At 48.3% G+C, this 21,573-nt stretch overlaps 1 protein-coding gene across 4 annotated transcripts in view; it reads right to left on the bottom strand.

The window, feature by feature from the left end:
- Positions 1 to 21,573, bottom strand: part of DDR2 (discoidin domain receptor tyrosine kinase 2) — a 150,758-nt gene that overhangs the window by 69,950 nt on the left and 59,235 nt on the right. Inside the window, exon 1 of one of the 4 annotated variants that reach the window (XM_082704176.1) lies at positions 2,200 to 2,502. The exons of the other annotated variants lie outside the window; for them this stretch is intronic. Coding sequence (XP_082560302.1) covers positions 2,200 to 2,379 — 180 coding nt within the window. The 5' untranslated portion in view covers positions 2,380 to 2,502. Of the gene's footprint in view, positions 1 to 2,199; positions 2,503 to 21,573 lie in introns of those variants that run through there. 4 annotated transcript variants of the gene reach the window in all.

Consider the following 21,573-nt stretch of genomic DNA (forward strand, 5'->3'; position numbering starts at 1 on the left):
GAATGTACACTGGAAAAAAGACAGTCTCTTTAATGAATGGTGCTGGGAAAATTGGACAGCTATGTGTAGAAGAATGAAACTCAACCATTCTCTTATACCATACACAAAGATAAACTCGAAATGGATTAAAGACCTCAACGTGAGACAGAATTCTATCAAAATCCTAAAGAATATAGGCAGTAATTACATGGTTATGTGTTCACGACATGTTTTTGGATGAACCAACAGGTTACAAGATTTACATAAAGCACACTGTGTATCTTTATGGGTAAGCGCACACATACACACTCATACACATTTATATATACACAGAAGCTCTAGAAGGATAAACCCCATGCTAATAACAAGCTTCACTCTTGTGCTCACTCCAGTGCTCAAATAAGAGGTAACTAGAGACAGAGTGAGGCCCCTCAGGAGACAGTACTGATAACACTAGGTCTCTCAATGACTGGATATCTTGGCAGAGGAGACTGGGAATGGTGATCAAAAGGAAACTGTAGCCTTTTTGGTCATGTTTTGATTCTTAACATGGAAAACGTGCTCCTTTTTAATGTCTTATATATTGTTTTTTCTGACAAAAAGCAATTTCCCGGGGGCAGTCTATCAGAATTTGGAGGGTGCTTTCCAACCAACCATGTATAGCCTGGAGGTCCGAGGTAGGTGGGGAAATCATCTTGTGTCTGACCAATCATTTGTGGCAAGGAGCAGAATTCTTGATCAGTATATCTTGCACATGAATAAAGCAGAATCAAAAAAAAAAAAAAACTTGTTGAGAATTGCTGCTTATACCTTACTTGGTGTTTTTAGAACTCTTGCACTTCAGTAGGTGCTAATAAATGCATCATTATTACTGAGCCTTACAATAACCCTGTGGAGAAAGATTACCATCTCCCTTTATAAAGTAGGAAAGTAAGGACCTGAGTCACTTCACCCACTCATGGCCCAGTATTTTCCAAAGAATATCAATGGATATGTAGCTCAGAGAGAATGTGTCCCTTCTAATGAAGAACCCATTTCCTCCTCCCAGTCAAAACCCCCTCCCCTCGCCAAGTGGGATGAACACTCCAGACTGCCTCCAGAGGGAGCCACGGCTCAGGACTCCCCAGGCCGGATGGGAGACGGTTGGCTCTCCGTGTCAGGTCTGCCCACACCTGAATCTGCACAGGCTGTGGGCAAAGCCATCAGGACAACCGGGAAGTAAGTGGAAGGTGAATGGAAGTATAGCAGCCATGACTAGAAATCAGCAAGAATAAAACACACAAGAATCTAGAAGGTCAAACTTCTTACAAGCTATCTCACTAATTGCGTGAACTTCCAAAAGCCTCTTTCTGAAACATAGTCAGGGTCACATCATGGTGTGATCTCACAGAGAGTTTGTGCTCCCAGGGAGGGCTTGCCGCTGGTCAGTCCCAGCTCACCCACAGCTCCGGGTCGGACACACCTAGGGACAAACACAGTCCTCTTCTCCAGCCACCTTGAAAAGTCAGACTGTTTCCCTAGTAACAGGCTCTATTCTAGGGTCCAAACATGGTGGTATGCGAGGAGAGAGCACAGAGGAGAGGGGTCTGAAATGCCTTTGGGCTCCTGAGTGAGGAAGGGTGAGTGGTAAGGTCAAGTCTCTTACTCCATACAGATCAAGCAACAGCCTTTCAGGGCTCTGAAACATGAGCCCTATGGCTTGTCCCTTCTTTTACTATGGCATTCAATACACATGATAGATGATAGATAGGTGATAGATAGATATGACACATATTGAGACATAAAGAGAAATAATTTTAGAAATGTAGCTAGCATAGGTAACTGCATTTATTGGGGGGAGGGGGAAGCACCATCATTTCCACTCTGTGGCAAGGTAGTGAGAGCAGGCAACCCTTGGGACCTCTTGCCTGAACTGGATGGAAACTTTGAGCGCCTCTGTTCCTTCCAAGCGCCTTTGGAGGGACCCTAACTTTCAGACAGTCAAGCTACCTTCTTCCCCCAAGTCTGAATATTAGCACAAACCATCCTTTTCTCTGAAGCAGCACTAGAGGTACACCCCACTTTAAGAAGTGCCTAAACTTGCCAAGCTCATCGGTCATGAAATGTTATCCACATTACAGAATAATTCTTTGCACCACACTGTTATACCTTTGAATAACAAGTTTCCACCGCGTAGGATGAAGCTAACATTCAGCGCACAGCAATGTTCCGACTACTTACTGAGCTCATAAATCGCTGGCTGAGGCTCCACGTTACAGAATAGCTCTCCACTTTCCACAAGGCTGGGTTCCCTTGAACGGCAAATCCCTCTGGTACATTCAAAACATGATTCCGTACAACTTCAATCCAGTTCATAACAGAGTTTGCGGGAACACGGCCTGGGTCGGAAGCGAGGAGCATCTGCTTTGGCAGACGGGCCTCTCCCCAGATAGTGTCTTCCCAGATCCAAAAGCTAGAGGCAATGTGAGATGACCACCCCTTAGAGCGGCGGGAGGAATAAAAAGTCACAGATTTCCTGCGGACATCTTCCTGCTGAGCCTGTGATAAGGTCTGAGAGGAAGTGCCTGCCCTCCCAGAAAATTATCTAGAGCCTCCAGCCTGCGCCCCTCCACCTAAGGACAGGCCTTTCCCGCAGGAAAGGGAGGGGCTCGGACAGGCAGGGGTGGGAAGGGCACAGAGATCAAGTGCCCAGGTCAGGCCGGAGCAGACGCAGGGGGCCTGGTGCACACAGCTGTGCCTGGTACTGGCATCTGTGTGTGTAAGATTCCGACCTGGGGGCGGGGAGGGGGGCCGGGGGGAGAAGCCCACTCGCTTCAGGGCTGTGTATTTTCATTCAGGGGCCATTCGGGGTCTTCGGGCTTGTTTTTCCTCTGTGCTGACTCATTTTCATTTCAGATTCAACAAATCGCAAGAGTAATCTTCGGAGTGTTTAATACTCAGCAAACAAATATGCAGAAATGAGCCTGGTTTTGGCAAGAGATGGGCCCCCAAACACACACACACACACACACACTCACACACACGCGTGCGCGTGCGCCCGTGTCCACTGACACACCAGCCAGCCCCGGTTGTCTGGGTCCCAAAGATTTACTGAAGTCTTCCTCACTCGCGTCCTGCCCCTGGGAAGCCCAGGCTCGTGCTTCTCAAAGTGCAGCCAGCAGTGCTCAGCCAGAGGCCCCGAACGGCCACATCTGTGAGCAGTCACATGCAGGACCCGAGGTGACCCTCCCAGCCCAGAGGCGGCAGCCCGGGGCCCCCTGCCTTGGTTAGAAGCACACGTCGCTCCCCCCTACTCCTCACTCCCCGGGTTATAAATTGGAAACAACAGGACACCCTCTGTCCCTGAAGTGAGGAGAAAGCCAGGCAGCTGTCGCTCTCTGGAGGGGGGACGATGCTGAGTGGTGTCCCTGCCACCGAAGACACTCCCCCCTCCCCAGGGACAGAATAGAGCAAAGAACCCTGACGGTGCGGCATCATCTGTGTCCCGGTCTAGATCAGAAGCGCTCAGGACATCCGATCTAATGCCTTCACGCGATTAGCAGGAGGAACATAGTGAAGGCAAAGCCTTTTCCAGACGCAGAAAGACCTGTGACCCAGTACCCCTGGGCCTGCTGAGTCCTTGGGCAGCTCACCTGGCCTCACTGAGCTCCGGCGATCCCCGGTTCTTCGTTTAGACAGGTCCCTGCCGCCCTGACTTCCGCCAGCCTGACCCGAGCATTTCCCCACCCAGCCCCCATGCCCTCCCCCATCTCCCGCTCTGTCCCGGGCTCTGCACACCCCCAGTGCGCGTGCTGGGGAGCAGAGGGCTCTCTGCCTGTGTTGCTGGGCACAGGAAGGTCGGCATGAGGGACTAGGGTCCAAGGGGGTTGGAGGTTACAAAAAAAAGACACTAGTCCCCGAACGATGGACCCACAACAGTGGGAGCTCAGGAGACCCGAGAACTCACCTGTCTCCATCCCCCCTGGTTAAAGGTGAGGAAAGTAGGGCTGCTCCAGAGGCAGGGAGGCCTGGTCACAGACAACCACAGGCCCCTGATCGTGCAGACTCTCTCTCCAGCTTTGCTCTCCAGTCAGCCCTGCCTGTCCCGGCCCTACCTCTTCTTTTTCCTTCCCAGACTCAGAGCATGCACGCCTTCCTTGGGCCCTGTCTGGGATAACCGATTTCTTTGAACCAGAGTGAAGTTAGTTGGAAAATCTCTGCGGTGGTTTGCCAGTGCGTCCACAGATTTTTGTCTCCCTCTCCCAGCGAGGGCTGGTACCTCACTTCCCTCCTCTCCAACAGGCTCGAGGGAGTGACTTGCCCCTAACGAAAGAATTGCAGGAAACCTGATGGTCATGGAACTTCAGAGCTGGGTCCCGGAAGGAGATAGACCTCCACTTGGCTCTCTCTCTCTCTCTCCGAATAGCCAGGGGAACCCAGCTGCGAGGCTGTGAGGGGGCCCAGGCCTCATGGGAAGCCACAGCCTGCAGGTGTTGGGGCCCACGGTCCTTGCTGAGGTCCCCAAGAGCGCAGACTGCTCTCACGCCTTGAGCGAGGAGGGCTCACTGGTGACTTGGAGGCCCCCGGGGCCCTCTGCTGCGAGCAGGACCTCGCTGAGCCCAGTGCCCTCAGGAGCACGAGGGATGGTGACAGTGGTGCAGGGCTTACTTTACGTTGTGAGGTGACTACACAGCACGAAGGAACAGGGAAAAACCTGAGTGAGGCCTGGCCTCCCACAAACGTAAGTTTTGGTTTTTAAATGTCGCCTCGTTTTTCCTTATGGCCAATCTTCCCATCACCTCAAATGCCCCGAAAGAAGATGTAGGCCACATAGTAAAGGGGTAACGTGATGAATGATGGGGAGGAGGAGAGGCCAATCCCTCCCGAATCCCAGGAGCGGCCTTAAAGACAGGGTCTACCTATGAGACGCCTTTCCCGGGGAGGGCACGACGGTGCATCTGGGAGCAGCGGGGAAGTGCTGAGAACACCGCCCAGATCCAAAACGCTCCTGTGTATTTGTGTTTTGCTTCACTTTAACTGTGCCTCTGCGCTGGCTCCTCAGTAAACTTGCAAGTTAGAGGCAAAAAGCACATTTCCCTCTTCCATGCCTTTATTTTTGGAATCGACTGACAGCTCCATGGTGGGTGCTCGGAGAACACTGCGGGGCGACTGACGGGCCATCTCAGGGTAATAAAACAGGGGACCACCACACCACAGACTCCGTGCCTTGCCTGGGGGGGGGGGGGGACGCTGCCTCTGGAGCAATGACTTGGGCATTTCTCTGCAGTCATTCGAAAGTCACAACAGACCCACGTGCTTAACTGTGAACCAGCCTGGGGCTGAGGAGGGCTGAGCGGTGGCCACCTCTATGGGGACAGTGACGTGGACGCTGCTCGGGGGAAGGCTGGTCTGTCCCTGTGTGGGATCGCACCCGTGTCTCAACAGCTTCCAACAGGCCACGCAAAGCCTCAAGGCCGAGAACTTGTGCTGGTTGTGCCCCACTCTTGGGGTCCTTGGTCGTGCTGGCCCCTAAATAAGGCAGAGCTCTCGGGCTGCTTGGCCCCTGCATGGGCCCCGTCTACATGGGCCCCGTCTACATGGGCTTGCAGCATCTCCGGGCCGTGAGGAGCTCCCATCTCATCCAGCCAGAGGGGACTCTGCGGAACCCTGGAGGAGATTCGTGTGACACTAGCGAACCCTGCTTTCTGTTCAGCCGGAGTCTCTCCATAGAGAGACGTGGATCCTCTCTCCCAGACACCAGCCGGTACCTCCCCTTTCAGCAAAGTAATCCAAGTGTCTTTCCCTTCACACCCTCAGGGCCTCCTCTCCTTTCCTGAGACCATCCTCCGAAGGACCCGGGCAGGGAGGATTTCACCTACTAGGCCCTCGCAACCATATTTCGTGGTGAAAACTTCAGCCATAATACAGGTCAGACCATGTATTTATTTTATTTTTTTAAGTAGGCTCCACACCCAGGGTGAGGTTTGAACTCATGACCCTAACCTCAAGAGTCACATGCTCTCCCAACTGAGCCAGCTAGGTCCCCCAGGTCAGACTGTTTAAACAACCAAATGCCAATTCAGCTCTCGGTTGAAAGGCATCTCCTGGAGATCAGGAAGTACGAGATATGGGTACGAGTTGAAAATGATGTCACTGTGACCATGAGATGGGCTGAGGCCTGTAAAGGGGTCCCAGCACAGTGCCTGGGAGATGGTAGGTGCTTTTTAACATTTAGTTATTATTTTGTGGTGGGATTAGGAGGAGAATGGTGCACACGCCTGGGGCCCAGAAATGTGTGGAAAAACAAACAAGATAGCGGGGGAGTGAGCCCCCATCTTGCCCTGACTCTCGGGCTGGCGGGGCAACGTGGAACCCGGGGTGTTACACAACCGGGGGCCCAGGGACACAAAGACACCAAAGCTCATGGGCCCGCCACCTTGGCCAAACATGGGCCAGGAGTTTGGCCCAAATCACAGAGCCCGAAGGCCTCATTCAGCAGCTGGGTTTGAACCAAGTGTCTGGGGCTCCTTTGCTGGTCCCCAGGCCTTCCTTCAACAAGTCACGCCCTCGGTGCCTGCAGCTTCTGCAGTACTTGCCAAAACCCTCCTGGCGCACACCAAGAAGAGTTCCGCTTCTCACACTTTCCATTTCAGGCTTCCTTCACGTGGTTCACTAGACCCTCCCTCCTCTGCTACTTTAGCTGGCGGCCTCTGAAGCAAAAGGTGCAGAAAATACAAGTTGATTTAAGAGTACAAGACATCTGCAGACTCCATCTGCCTTCAGAACTTCCCTATTGAGTCACCAATGCCTTGCATTTACCCCTGACATCTAAAAAGCCCCTCCCCAGTCCAGCAGGCCCACTCCCCGCACTTCCCAGCCTGGCTCAAAGACGCCACATCACCAGGGCTGAGTGTGGAACCAAGGGCCTGCCCCCATCCTGGCCGTGGAGCCTTCTCCATGTAGTCAGAGAACGCTCTTCTTCAAAGCAAGCAACCCCACTCCTTCGGCAGGAGGCTCACACCCACCAGCTCCCTTGGACAAGAGCTCATGGCTTTTGAGTTGTCCGTTTTCACCAAGTAGGTCTATACAAGCGAGGCAGTGAGTTCCTCTCCCAAGGGAGGGACCTTGTCAAGGGCTTCTTTCAATCCTCAGTGCAGAGCAGAGTCTGGAGATGGGCAGGGAAGGTGCTGGCAGGATGAATGGGGGACCGGTGGGGTCCACAGTATCCCGGAATGTTAGGAGTGCCTGCTGGCCTGCTCATGGCTGAGAAGATGAGTACACAGGCTTTCTCCTCTAGTCCCACCTCCTGTTCAGCACTCCTTCCAAGCCTAAAGGAGTCTCTTCCCTTGACTCACCTCCATGATATCAAGACCCCATAACTTAGCAGATGCCATAGAGGGGTTTCTACCGCTCCCTAATTGTGCTTAAACATGGCGTGAACATCTTGTCTCCTCAATAAGACTATGAGCTCCTACAGGGAAAATATATTTTGCAAACTGTCAGGGCTTTTGAGAGCATGATGACATTTATGGAGCACAGATTCTATACCAGGCAACATGCTACGTTTTACCTGAACTTCCCCACTCGGCCCCCGTAGTAGCTCTCTGAGGTTATTACTATTATTATCCTCAAGGTACTGATGGAAAGACTGAGAAGAGATAATGTGCCCGAGATCACCCAGGTAGCAAACGCAATGGCCTTTGATCTCCCGTCACTTACGGGATGGTTCCATGGTTCTGCAGCGGTGCCCACCATGTTTTCCCCCACCAGCCCTACCACCAGTCCGACAAGACGTTCTCATCAGGCACAAAGGTGTGGCCACCTCTGCTCTATCTGCAAGGTTTCCATCAAACTGCCAGTGTGTGACTCTGGCTTGAGGGAATTCCCACCTGACTCCGCCATGGTGCTCGCTGTTTCCCACTGACCAGCAGGAGCCTCTCAGGTACTGCACCTCCGAGCTGGGTCTGGCATCCCAACACCAGGACAGTTCAGGGTTCACACCTGCCTATTCCCCTCACACTCAAACTACCAATACGAAATTAGGTGCAGGGCCTCGGAAGGAGGCCTCAGAACAAGTGAGGAGGGGCAGGCGCAGAAACGTCACTATGTGACGGCAAATGCGCCTCAGGATCCGAGTTCCTGAGGAAGAGTGGAGCTGCTCGGAGGCCCCGCTCAGCCCCGACACACTGAATTCTCTCAGGCATGATGCCAGACACATCCCCAGGCTCAGCACAACCTAACACAACCGGCCCCTGGTCCGGGAGGGATTCTGCTCCTCCCTCCAGCCCGGGCACATACTGTATTACAGTAATGAGAGCTTTGGTTGCTTTAAATATCACAAAACAAAAACAACGGGCAGCCTGCGTCCATCCTCATCCCCTGTCCAGACCACAGAGGAGAGCGCCGCCAGACCGAGGCCAGAGCAGAGATGGCGAGAGAAGCCCGCAGAATCCCTTTCAGGAATCCATTGGCTCGTATCTGGAATGAAAATCACCAATAGCAGGGGCTGTGAAGGGCCAGTCCGAGGGAGAGCCCGCGAGGTCACTCTGGGACAAAGAGGCCCTAGCCGTAGTGAGATCGGAGCCTGGGTCCTGGATCCACCAGAGAGGAGTTGGTGCCAAGCCTGAGGCTGTCGGAACCGCGGTCTCTCACCTCTGGGAGAGGCAGAGAAGTCCAGCCAAAGGTCTCCACAGAAATGAGGCGAGCCTCCCCCAGGTCCCGGGAGGCGCCCACAAGGCAGAACAACAAGCATTCATCAGTTGGGAAGGAGCCGGTGGGCAATGTGGAGAGGCCTGGAGCCGGATTCTTTGTCCCTCTGGACTTCCCCCAAAGCCACAAGGGGATCTGGCAGACCTTAGAAGATCTAGAAGCAAGAGCTCTGCTGTTCAGTTCACCACACAGGGGCCCTACTAAGCTCATATTCTGTAAAATGCCCTGTGGTGGTTCAGAGACCTTATCATATAGTTATTTGGTGTTGGAATGGACCAAGTCAGGATGAAGGGCTTGCACACTGAGCAATCCTGCACATAGGCAACGAGCAGGGCCATACGCAGACCCTCAGCCCACAAACCTGGCTCCTTCTCCCTGTCCCTCTCTCTGGCTGGCTGACTCTGCTGCTTCAAGGCGCCCCCTAGTGATTAGGGAAAGTAGTGGACACATATTGTCAGGACAGGTAGGGGCTAGGGGCAGACAGATGCTCTTTCGTCACCATGCCAGTCCAGACCACCTGACCCCAACAGGTGGTGCCTCCACCAGAAAAGGAAGTTGAGAGGAGATTTGCCAGTAATTTGTGTTTGAAAGCAGACACCCATGGGCAAGTCTTTCCTAACCTTGAGGTCCTTTGCTGGATGAGGTTTCTCAACCACCATGTCAGTCAGACATCTTTAAAGGCAAGTGGAAGGTCTGAAGTCCAGCGAAGGATGGAGGTCCTTTTGCCTGGAGCCTGCCCCGCAGCTCCTGCCAGAAAGGGCATCACCAATCTGATGGGGATCCCCACGTGCTCACAGAGGACAGAGTCAGGCCAGTGGAAGTTAGTCTTCAGAAAAGGCTGGGGTTGGGGGCTGGGCTTGTGGAAACTGCTAAAAAAAAATCCATTGAACTATGAAAACCAGACACTCCAGTTCCTGGAGTGTCTGGTTTGGACCACATGGCCCAGCCTGCATGTGAATTTAGGCTCCATGAGGGGAAGCCTTTCTCTGTTGGCCACTGTTGAAACCCCAACACCAAACACAGTTCCTGTAATGGAGCAGACTCTCAGGACATACTTGTTGACCAAACGCACAGTCGGTGTCCATAAGCATTTCTTGCCTTTCCTTCTCAGTTACTCTCGGGAACTTAAGTGGACTACGGATCTGTGGCCCTTTTGCCACTTGTGGCTGGTACTAAGTGGACAAGACCGTCCTAGAGCACACCTCCCTGTTCCTCCTTTCCCTCCGGCCTCCCCTGGGCCTCCCCCACCATCTCCCTTCCACCAAGAACAGGAACACGACAGCGAGCTCTCCATTACCTTCCCCTCCCTGAACTCCTCGCTGACGCTGATGACCTTCTGTCTTGGGCTGGAAGTTCATTTTTTTCATATGATTCAGTCTTGTCACAGTTTTTAATCCCATTTGTATAGGGCTGGCTATATTACCTGATTGTAAAGTCACTGAGATCAGGGACTAAGTTATAGATCTGTGGTACACACCATGGCACTCTGCACCATGCTTTAAATTTCCAAACTTTGCCGACTGTCTCCAAAGCCCAGACTTCCTCAGGTATACTGTATTCCTCATGGTTCCCCCTGAGCCTTTTCCCTTAAATGTAATCCCAACTTTTAAAAGGATAAAAGGCTCCAAACTTTCCTTAACCAGCATTTATGGATGCTTATCACATACCACACAGTGTGCTGTGTGAGAAAGAGGGAAAGCTATACAGAGGCATATCTTAGAGATATTGTAGGTCTTAGAGATCACCACAATAAAGCTAACATCACAATAAGGTGAGTCAAATGAATTCACTGGTTTCCAAGGGCATAGAAGTTGTTTACATTGTATTGTAGTCTGTTAAGTGTGCGATTGCACTGTGCCCTAAAAAAGTACAGATCTTAACTAGAAATAACTTATTGCTAAGAAATGCTAACCACTATCTGAGCTTTCAGGGGTCACGATCACTGAGCCCGGATCTCCACGACAAATACGGTAACAATGAGAAAGTTTGAAATACTGTGAGAATTACTAAAATGTGGCCCAGAGACATGAAGTGAGCAAAACCTGTTGGGAAAATGGCATCAATACACTTGCTCGATGCAGGGGTGCCACAAGCCTTCCATCTGTTAAAAAAACAGTATGTATCTACCAAGAGCGATAAAAGCAAAGAACAATGAAGTGACTGTGTGTACACACACACACACACACACACACACACACACACAGAGCATAGACCAGAAATGCCTCTGGTTAAGCCTCTTTTTCTACAAAAGCCAAGAGAGTGAGCCAGCTGAGTGGTTCAGCAGAAATGGTGCCCGAACTGGCTCCTCAACTAACGGTGTAGCCTTGGAGAGACCAGTATTCTCCCTGAGATTCCGTCTCTCAGTCTGTAAAACAAAGGACGTTCCCTCTCTCCTACTCCGTTCCTGGTGGGTGGCGAGTGGTTGCAAAGTGCATGTGACCACAGTCTATAGTGGAAAATAAAAGAGCCAAAGCTGGGGCACCTGGATGGCTCAGTTGACTGAGCGTCTGATTCTTGGTTTTGCTCAGGTCATGATCTCAGGGTCCTGGGATCGAGTCCCGCGTTGGGCTCCCTGCTCAGCAAGGAGTCCGCTTCCCCTTTCTCCCTCCCTCTGTCCCTCCCCCAACTTGTTCTCTCTCTCAAGCAAATAAATCATTTTTTAAAAGCTGTAGCTATTGAGAGGAGAGTGAGAGGCACAAGATTGAAATAGTTTGGAGATAAAATCTAAGCAGCTACTTTTTTTAAATTATAATTAACACACAGTGTGTATCAGTTTTAGGTGTACAAGGTTATGTATGACTCGACAATTCTGTACGTTACTCAGTGGTCACCACAATAAACGCAGTCACCATCTGTCACTGAGCAACGTTAATACAGCATCATTGATTCTATTCCCTGGGCTGCACTTTTCATCCCTGTGACTTGTCTTAGAACTGAAGTTTGTACTTGTTGATCCCCTTCACCTATTGCCCGAGGAGACAGACCTAGAAAAAAATGATTCTGTAACCAGAAGCAGCCACTTTTATGACCACATCAACAAAGTCCATACCCAGAGACTTCAGTAGCAATGGACTTCCAGTGACTGGGCTATACCTAAAGTGACACCTGTGAATCCAGCTGGGCACCCAACTTCTACACAAAACAAGAGTGAATATAAGGCTTTATATTGTTCTTGGCCTTTTTGAACTCACCGGTTCCGTGAGCTATAAATACAATCTGGTTTTCTAGTTGGAGGAGAAAGAAAAGAACGCAATAGAGTGTATCTCTTTGTCCCGGCTGATGGGAGACATTAAAAATTTTCAAAGGAAAATGGCAGAAGTCATCCAACAAGGAAGGAAGGAAGGGTGACCATGTTGGCAAAAAAGCAAAAGAAGGAATGTGATTCAGTACTTTGTGCCCAATGATGCCTGGGGCAAGGATGCTGGGAAGAAGCTCAGAAAAGAGGAGAAAGAAGAACTCCAAACTATACCTCCAGGGCCATAAGAAGAATGAGACTTTCCTCAGGCGGGGGGTAGTGAACCCTGTGACAAGGGAGCCGAGTCTCCAGAGTCCACAGGTTCAAGTGGGAAAAGGGGAGGCGTGGCTTCCCTATAAAGAAAACAAGAGAATTCATTGAAGGACCTTGGAATGTTTCACCTGTCCGAAGGAAAAAAAAAGATTCCACTAGAAGTTGATGTTCTTCAAATACGTGATTGACACACTCTCCTGAAGTAGAGACATTCAGATCACACAACAGAGCTTCAGAGTCCTAACTTAAGGAAGTTCCAGAGGGGCAGATCTCAACTGAACATAAGGGGGGTGGGGAACATCCTAAGAATTAGAGGCATCCAAAACTGGGGTATGTTTCTGTGTGGGGGTATGAGCCCCCTGTTACAGGAAGTGTTCAAGTAGAGGCTGGATAATCATCTGCTTTAGAAGACTGTAAGGAAGAGTCCTTCTCTGTGCAAAAGACTGGGCCAGCTAACTTCTAAAACCCTTCCTATTTTTAATAATCGATGTGTCCGTTCGTTAGAGAACACAACTGGGTAAGAGGACACCAGTCCAACACAGAGGACCATGAAAGAACTCCTTCTTCACGCCAATGGAGATGTGAAGCTTCACACATAATGATAACTTATGGCCCAAGAATTATTATCTGATTTGTAGACATGTGAACCCTCGCATGCTCACACCGCCTCTACAAGCAGACACCGCAGCTGGTCCTTGTCACCTTCCATCATCGGCTACCTGGCCCAGATTCTGTGGCAAAAGTGACATATCAGGACCTTGCTCTGCTACAGCTAAATCGTTTAAAGTAAACTTGAGCTTCAGTCAGAAGTGAGATCTGGAGAGTAGTATTGGTCACTTTTCCAAGAAAATGTGGTAAACTTATTTAAGGCCGCTTAACAGTTAGAAAGAATAATTAGATCTACTGGGCTCAGTCATAAAATCCCAGTTATTGAAGTGTTTGAATCTATAAACATACGTTAGTAAATTACCTCTGTTTTTCAGTTCCACTTCTTGTGTCCTGATCTCCCCAAACCCTAAATTATTTATCAGGGTCTTGAATACCACAGAAGTGAAAGCCAATACTCTCAGTGTTTGTCTTACTTGGTTTCACCACAACACACATAGAAGACAGACTATAGGAAAGAAAACACGGGTTAGGATCACACAGTGTATACGGTTTCCTTTTCTGTCTCAGTAGCTCTAAGCTGTTTGGGGGTCTGGACTCTGCATGTCCCCCCAATGCCCTGCAGATGGCTAATGACTGATCAACATCTCATAGCCCACAGCCCTTCAGAACCATCTCCTCTAACAGCTTGTCATAGCCTCAAATCTCAATATCAGAGTCCTACAGCCCCAGGGTTTCCAAAATTTTGGTTTGAATGTATGTTTTAACAGACATATATTTATTGTCCATTTAGTAAAAGAATGACCCAACCTAAGCATGCTCATCCTTCTACTCAAGTACTTCCTGTTGTGTAGCAGTCTGCACGGACACCAGGATCCCAAAGCTGACAGCATGTGATAAAAATCCCGAAAGCTCAGCACCACTCCTGCAATCCTGGAGTCCCAAAGTCTCAGGCTTCCCAGGGACAAAACAGTCCCCTGGGTGTGAATCTACAATATGGTGTTCAAATACGTTACGTGAGATCCTTGGCTGAGCTCCCTGAGAAGGGTCATGACATACAAAAGTATCTAGGTCATGGCCGTGGAGTCCACCAAAGCCCGAGGCATAGCATTCACAGGGTCCCAAGCCTGCGTATAAAGTCCAGGGCTGAAAAGACAGGAGCACATTTACCCGAAGTGGCAGAATATAGTGTTGCCAGGGGAAGCCAGGATATTGCTGCTGAACATCAAGTATGGGGTGAGCTAAGGTTGAAAGCAGGAAAGCAAATCCCAAGGCCAGAATCCTGCAATCCTGGAAACAAGAAACATGGTGAAGAGTCTCTGGGTAAAGTCATAGTCACTGTGAAAGTGCGGGACACACACCTCTATATGGTCCGCAGTAGTTTAAAGAAGCTCTCTCAGAAGTAACAACATTTGTTCAAAGATGCTTATGGTTATAGTCAGGGCATGTGTGGGCTATCGCTTCCCTAACTAATTCAGCCACATCCCAGCTCATAAAACAGGGCAGGTGAGAAAAGAAGCTAATAAAGATGCAGAGATCTTTCTGAGCATTATCTAAACTATTTGTTTGCACATCCAAAAATCTTGGCATTTTATGCCTAAGAATGTTCCCAGGGAGCCTCAGCAATTGAGCTTCTATCCATAGTGTTATGGAGCTAACACTGAGTTTTCACTTGGATAAAACTGAGGGCATTTGTAGAAATAGTGAGCGATTCTTACAGAAAGGAAATGAAAACAAACTTACGTTGAATACATTGAAAAATTCTACATTTTATTTGCTCATGCTCTGAACAAACCAAACGAGGAACAGAAAATGGCACCACAGGGTCCAGCCACCAGCTGGGCGGCCCGGAGGGACCAGACGACATAACCACATCTAGCCGCAAACCATTCTCCATGCTCTAAAGCCAATGTTCACAGAAGGGAGCGACCCCAAATTACAGCAACCACTACAGTTCATTTTTTTACAAAAATTTGGATGTGCAGCGCGGGATAAAGCCAATGAGGAATAGTGGGGAAGGGGGAGAAGCATCCAGAGCGAACGCAGAAACAGAACAATGGGATATAAAAGAATGTGAGTGGAACCAGTACAGATCTCATGAAGGCAACTATTAAATCATTCTGGCCCAGCTAGGCCAGCGTTTAGAATTATAATGCTAACGTGACAGGTTTCAATTCAGTTCTGCGCACAGTTTTTGAGGAGGCACTGAGAACTCCAAATGCCTCTAATGGGTTCTTGAAATCTCCTTCCCACCCGCCATGTTTGTGTCACTGCGTCACGGCGCAGTGATGTAAGTCAGCAGGCCATGCTGGCCTCCTGCAGCACGGCCTGCCCTGAGCGCATCCTATGGCAGTTAATCTGGGTTAAATAAAGGTCTGGAAAGCCCCAGGGGATATTCTTGCAGCACAGAAAACCCCAAAAGCATTACAGATTGAAAACTCCTCACCCTATAAATCAAACAGAGCAATTCCAGGCTTGGGGAAATCTAATCTCTCCTCCTTCTCCTCTGAAAACCCTCAGGATGGCCTTTAGAGATGAAGCATGTTCTTCAAGGCCTCAAATGGTAAGAGAAGCCCTCCAAAACTAGCAAAGGGACAATCAGGGAGGAACCTCTCACCGACCCCTCAGAGCTCCTTTACAGGCTGGAAAGGCGTTGTGAGTGTCAGAGTACCTACGAGCTTCCCAGATCCCAGCTTCGGCAGGTGGGAACGTTCATAGCCATGACCTTCTCCCAGCTGTGAAGGAGCCATGTCCACACGGCAGGAGGCAGGAGAGAGGCAGGCAGAGGACAGCTTGACCCTATCATAGGGCTGGATCTCAACCCACCTTGGGAGGCGCTATTCCTCCCTCTCCCCCGGAAAACAAACCCCATGGCACAACTAGAGTGAAGGACCAGGAAGGGTGGATTAAATATATTCTCTGTGCCAGGCAGGCCTAAGGGAGCAGGGGGTTAGGCATCTTGTATGAGTCTCAGACCGTGCCTCTCCCAACGTTTTGAACAAGCATGTTCATGGCCAGGGGTTGATCCCGTCTGATAAGCAGAGTGTCTAGCTGGACAGCTTCTGAGAACCAGATCCCTGGCCACAGTACCCCACAGAGCTTTGCCATTTGTCCCATCTCCCTGACTCCCAGCTGTCCCCCCTGCTTCTCAGTCCCCCCCACACACCCAGGGTGGTCAATTTTCATTCAGAACAGTGTCCTGTGACAGTTCTCGTGCACATAGACAAGATAAACTGTAAACATCGGTCACCAACAAATTAGTAGGTTCTATTCTCAATCTCAGAGAGGGTCTCTGTAGCTGGCTGTTGTTGTCTTTATTATTAGGAAGTGGAGATTCTTGGGATTGGGAACAGATAACCCAAGCCTGATCGATGCTACCATCTCCCCCTTCAACATCCTGAGCAGGCAGCCCAGCACGGCTTTAAATCTCAACGCGGACCTTTACTAGCTGGGTGAGTTTAAGTGAGTCACAGAGCACTTGTGCCTCAGTTTCCTTATCTAAGAACTGGACGCTAACCACAATACCGTCCCAGAGGAGCATTAGGAAAGAGAAACAAGTTAATATGTAGAACAGTGTCTAGCCTCAAGTCTTACTATTACAACTGGCGCTGTTTAAAGAATTGGAGTTTGTCTCATTTCGCAGTAAAGATATTTGACTCCCCGTAGTACCTGGCTTGGGCTCATATATATTAAACACTCATGACATGACAAGACCTTGGCAGCAAAAACAAACATCCCCAAAACAAAGAGCCCCTCTCCCTCACTCCAACAAGAGGCAGTCTGGGTTAGCATGCAAAATTGTCAGAGCCCATCTCTCCCCAGAACACGTTCCTCTGCATACATCCTGATGCTGTCTGAGTCGTAAACTTTGGGGGGATTCTTTGCATTCAGCACATTTGTGAGATTCTGCAGTCTCAATTTCTCCTTGCCAGGAGGTTCTTTGGATCTGGATTTGACGACCTACCCAGGACGCTACTTTCGGTCCAGTCGGGGAGCTGTTTTGTGCCCTTCCGGGAGGCAGTCCTTGATTCCTCTTAAAAACCATCTTTAAGGAGTACCTGGGTAGCTTAGCTGGTTAAACGTACAACCCTTGATCTTGGCTCAGTTCATGATCTTGGGATTCCTGAGATCAAGCCTCGTGTTGGGCTCCATGCAGGGCACGGGGTCTGCTTGGGATTCTCCCTCTTCCCTTTCCCCTCCCCCTGCTCTCACTCTCTAATTAAACAGATAAATAAATAAATAAAATTCTTTTTTAAAAACCTATCTTTAATTCCATCTCTTGTAAGAGACATACACTCTCACCAAATTCCTGATCCACGAATCCTATGAACTCAACAAATAAGGGAACCAAGAGAGTCGCTTATAAACAGGTCATTACTTCTCCATTATGTTCTCCCCCTGAAATGATAACCAGAATCAGATGTACCTGTCCTCCCACCCCACCCCACAGCCAGACTGGGGACAGGAGACTCCAAAGAAGGAGGGGGCACTGGTTCGAGGGAAACCTCAGCAGGCAGTGGAGATTCTGACCTGCTGAGGACGGGAACTCAAGGTCCAGAGATAGGGAAGTGAATTCTGGAACCTCTGGTACTTTCTGTGCAAGGAAACTGGCTGCGGGTGGAGAGCAGGGCCGGGAAGAAAGCTGTGAGGTGCAAGGCCTACCTCTGATTGCCACAGGAAGCGTGGGCCAGCAGCAAGGGTGTGGGTGGGAGCAGAGAGGAAAGGGGCCTCTCTTAATAAGGCAGTGGTTTGGGCTCCAACCAGGAGGGTGTCGCTGTCAGTGTTACTGGGGGCTAGGGATTGGTGAGGGGCGCGTCCAGCAATCGCCCCCAGCAAATATGCATCCAATCAGTGTCGGTTTGCAAACCCTCACTCAGCTTTGGCCAAGGAGCAGCGATTAAAGCCAGAGGCTGAGGCTGACACAGGCGGGAGCCTGGAGCTCATGAAACATGACACCTAGAGAGGGAAACTGAAGGAAAAGAATCACAGCCAAACAAACACACCCTTGGCCAGAGCGGAGCCCAGGGGCCAGAGAGGGAAGGAGGGCCCGCTATTCGCTATTCGCTCCCTCCTTCTCTCCAGGATCACAATTTCTCCAGAGGGGAGACTCTTTTTGTTCAAAGATTACACTTACCCACCCTGCCCACAATTGAAGGATCTTCTGTTATGAACCCTTGCTTAGTGAAGCTTATTTTCGAGCTACGTGGTGAAAAAGTGTCTTCTGTAGGTCAGATGCCCACATTTGCAGGGAATTTGCTATCACAACTCTCTTATCTTTTAACCAGTACTGGAGCATAACATGTAGATTAGGCCATGAATAATCCACAGCAACAGACACCCTAAAATCAGATGTATTTATCTCTAGAATTAGTTGGTTTATTTTTCAATATGGGAGGCCATGCAACCTAATGATTAGAAACAGGAAATGGTGAAAGAAATTGAAGACCACACAAAGAAATGGAAAGTCATTCCATGTTCATGGATCAGAAGAACAAATATTGTTAAAATGTCTATAGCACCAGGGCACCTGGGTGGCTCAGTGGTTAAGCATCTGCCTTCATCTCAGGTCAAGATCCCAGTGTCCCGGGATCGAGCCCTGCATGGGGCTCCCTGCTTGGTGGAAAGTCTGCTTCTTCCTCTCTCATTCCCCCTGCTTGTGTTCTCTCTCTCACAGTTGCTCTATCAAATAAATAAATAAAATCTTGAAAAAAAAAAAAAAGTCTATAGCACCAAAAGGAATCTACACATTTAATGCAATCCTTATCAAAATACCAACAGCATTTTTCACAGAACTAGAACAAACAATTCTAAAATTTGTATGGAACCACAAAAGATCCCCAAATAGCCAAAGGAATCTTTAAAAAGAAAAGCAAAACTGTAGGCATCACAATTCCAGATTTCAAGTTATACTATAAAGCTGTGGTAATCAAAAGAGTATGGCACTGGCATAAAATAGACACATAGATCAATGGAATGGAATAGAAAATAGAGAAATAAACCGGCAATTATATAGTCCGTTCATCTTCAACAAAGCAGGGAACGGGGAAGGGTCTCTTTAAGAAATAGTGTTGGGGGAACCAGGCAGCTCCATGCAAAAGAAGGAAGCTGGAGCACTTTCTTTCACCACACACACACAAAAAACCTCAAAATCGATGACCTAAACATGAGACCTGAAATCATAAAAATCCTAGAAAAGGACACAGGCAGTCAGGTCTCTGACATTGGCCACAGCAATATTTTTCTAGATATGTCTCCTGAGGAAAGGGAAACAAAAGCAAAAATAGACTACTGGGACTTCAACAAGATAAAAAGCCTCTGCACAGCAAAGGAAACAATCAACAAAACTAAAAGGCGACCTATGGCATTAGAGGAGATATCTGCAAATGACATATCTGATAAAGGGTTGGTATCCAAAATATATAAAGAGCTAATACAACTCAACAACAAAAACCAAATGGTCCAATTTAAAAATGGGCAGAAGTGGGCACCTGGGTGGCTCAGTTGGTTAAGCAACTGCCTTTGGATCAAGTCATGATCCTGGAGTCCTGGGATAGAGTCCCACATGGGGTGGGGGGTCCCTGCTCAGAGGGGAGTCTGCTTGCTTCTTCTTCTGACCTCTCCCCTCTCATGTTCTCTCATTCTCTCTCTCTCTCTCTCAAATAAATAAATAAAAATATTTAAAATAAATAAATAAATGAAAATGGGCAGAAGAAATAAACAGATATTTCTCTAAAGAAAATGCCTAGATGACCAATGGACACATGAAAAGATACTCAACATCATTCAGCATCAAGGAAGTGCAGATCAAAACTATAATGAGATACCATCTCACCCCTGTCCAAATGCCTAAAATCAACAACACAAGAAACAACAGGTGTTGGTGAGGATGTGGGGAAAGGGGAACCCTCTTACACTGCTGGTCGGAATGCAAACTGATGCAGCCACTCTGGAAAACAGTATGGAGCCTCCTCACAAAGTTAAAACTTGAACAACTCTATGATCTAGTAATCATACTACTGTATTTTTACCCCAAAAATACAAAAACATGAATTCATGTTTATAACTTCATTTTTTTTATAACAGCCAAGATACAGAAGCAGCACAAGTGTCCATCCACTGATGAACGGATGAAGATGAGATGTGTACACAACGGAATATTATTGAACCATAAAAAGAATAAAATATTGCCATTTGCAATGACGTGAATGGAGCTAGAGTGTGTAATGCTAAGTACAATAAGTCAGTCAGAAAAAGACAAACACCACATGATTTCACTCATATGTGGAATTTAAGAAACAAAGCAACAAATGAAAAAAACAACCAAAGGGAAAAAGAGAAAGAGGAACAAGCCAAGAAGCAGATTCTTTTTTTTTTTTTTTTAAGATTTTATTTATTTATCTGACAGAGAGAGAGAGAGAGATCACAACTAGGCAGAGAAGCGGGCAGAGAGAGAGAGGGAAGCAGGCTCCTTGCTGAGCAGGGAGCCCAACGCAGGTCTCAATCCTAGGACCCTGAGATCATGACCTGTGCCAAAGGCAGATGCTTAATCCACTGAGCCACCCAGGTGCCCCAGGAAGCAGATTCTTAACTATTGAGAACAAACTGAAGGTCACCAGAAGGGAGGTGGTGGGGGAATGGGTGAAAACAGGTGATGGGGTTGAAGGTGGGCTCTTGTGATGAGCAGCTGGGTGATGTATAGAATGGTCGTATCACTACATTGCACAACTGAAACTTATATGACACTGTATGTTAGCTATACTGAATTTAAAATAAATAATAAAATAAAATAAAATAAGGAATGGGTTCATAGTTCAGTACTACCACCGATCTGTTGTGTGACCTAGGGCAAATCACTCAATCTCTCTAGACCTACTTTCCTCATCTGCAGGATGGGAATAAATGGTATTGATCCCATATGACTGGATTAAAATTAAATAAGATGGTCTTTTTGAAACAATTACAGGGCCTGGAACACAGCAAGTGCTTAACAGACAGGAGCTACAGATGTATCTGATGCTTAAACATTTATAATTCTCCAAATCATCCTGTTGATACAATTTTTAAAAGTCAGTTTGAGAGACTCTGGCTCAGAGCCCCAAGCCCAGCTGAAGTCCTTGCTCAGCTCTCTTCTGACCCTCATGCCAAGAGGGATCAAGAGCATCCCCTCTCACGTGGGTGAGATGTGGGTATAAAACGGGCTACTCAATCCTTCTTGTGCCTCCCACTCTCTCTTCATGTTAAAAGCTTTCATTTCCATATGAAGGAGCTGTGATATATTGGAAAGAACTCCACCTAGCATGCCCCAAACCCGACAAGACTAATAAAGTCTAATCCTGATTTTGTTTTCTAGAAATTAAGTTTCAGCTCTAGAAATAAGTCGCAATAATCATATTGCTTTGCTGCCGGAGAAACACATTTGGGTCTCTGCATTTGAATGTTTTCACAGATTCAAAGTTCTCTGAATTGATGTTTTACGTATGACTGAGTGAAATAAGGTAATGTTAAAAGTTGATGGATAATATTTCTGTGTTTGGGAAATTATGGAACACAGAATTACCAGGAATAAGAATCTAAACCCAGCAGGTCTGGCTTTTGTGTCTTGACAAAGATTGTGTTAACTGTAAAACCGTTTCATCGATTACCATAAAAGTACTACAAGACTTGTTTAGTATCATAGGGATCTACGTCAACATGCATTCATTCATTTAACATTTATTGAACAATGTCTAAAGGTCAGGACCTATGCTAAGCAGTGAGATACAAAGTAGAGTTCCCTCCCTCCTGTGTCATGG

This window comes from Mustela nivalis (genome assembly GCF_964662115.1).
Source record: "Mustela nivalis genome assembly, chromosome: 16".
In the NCBI taxonomy this organism is placed as follows: Eukaryota; Metazoa; Chordata; class Mammalia; order Carnivora; family Mustelidae; genus Mustela; species Mustela nivalis.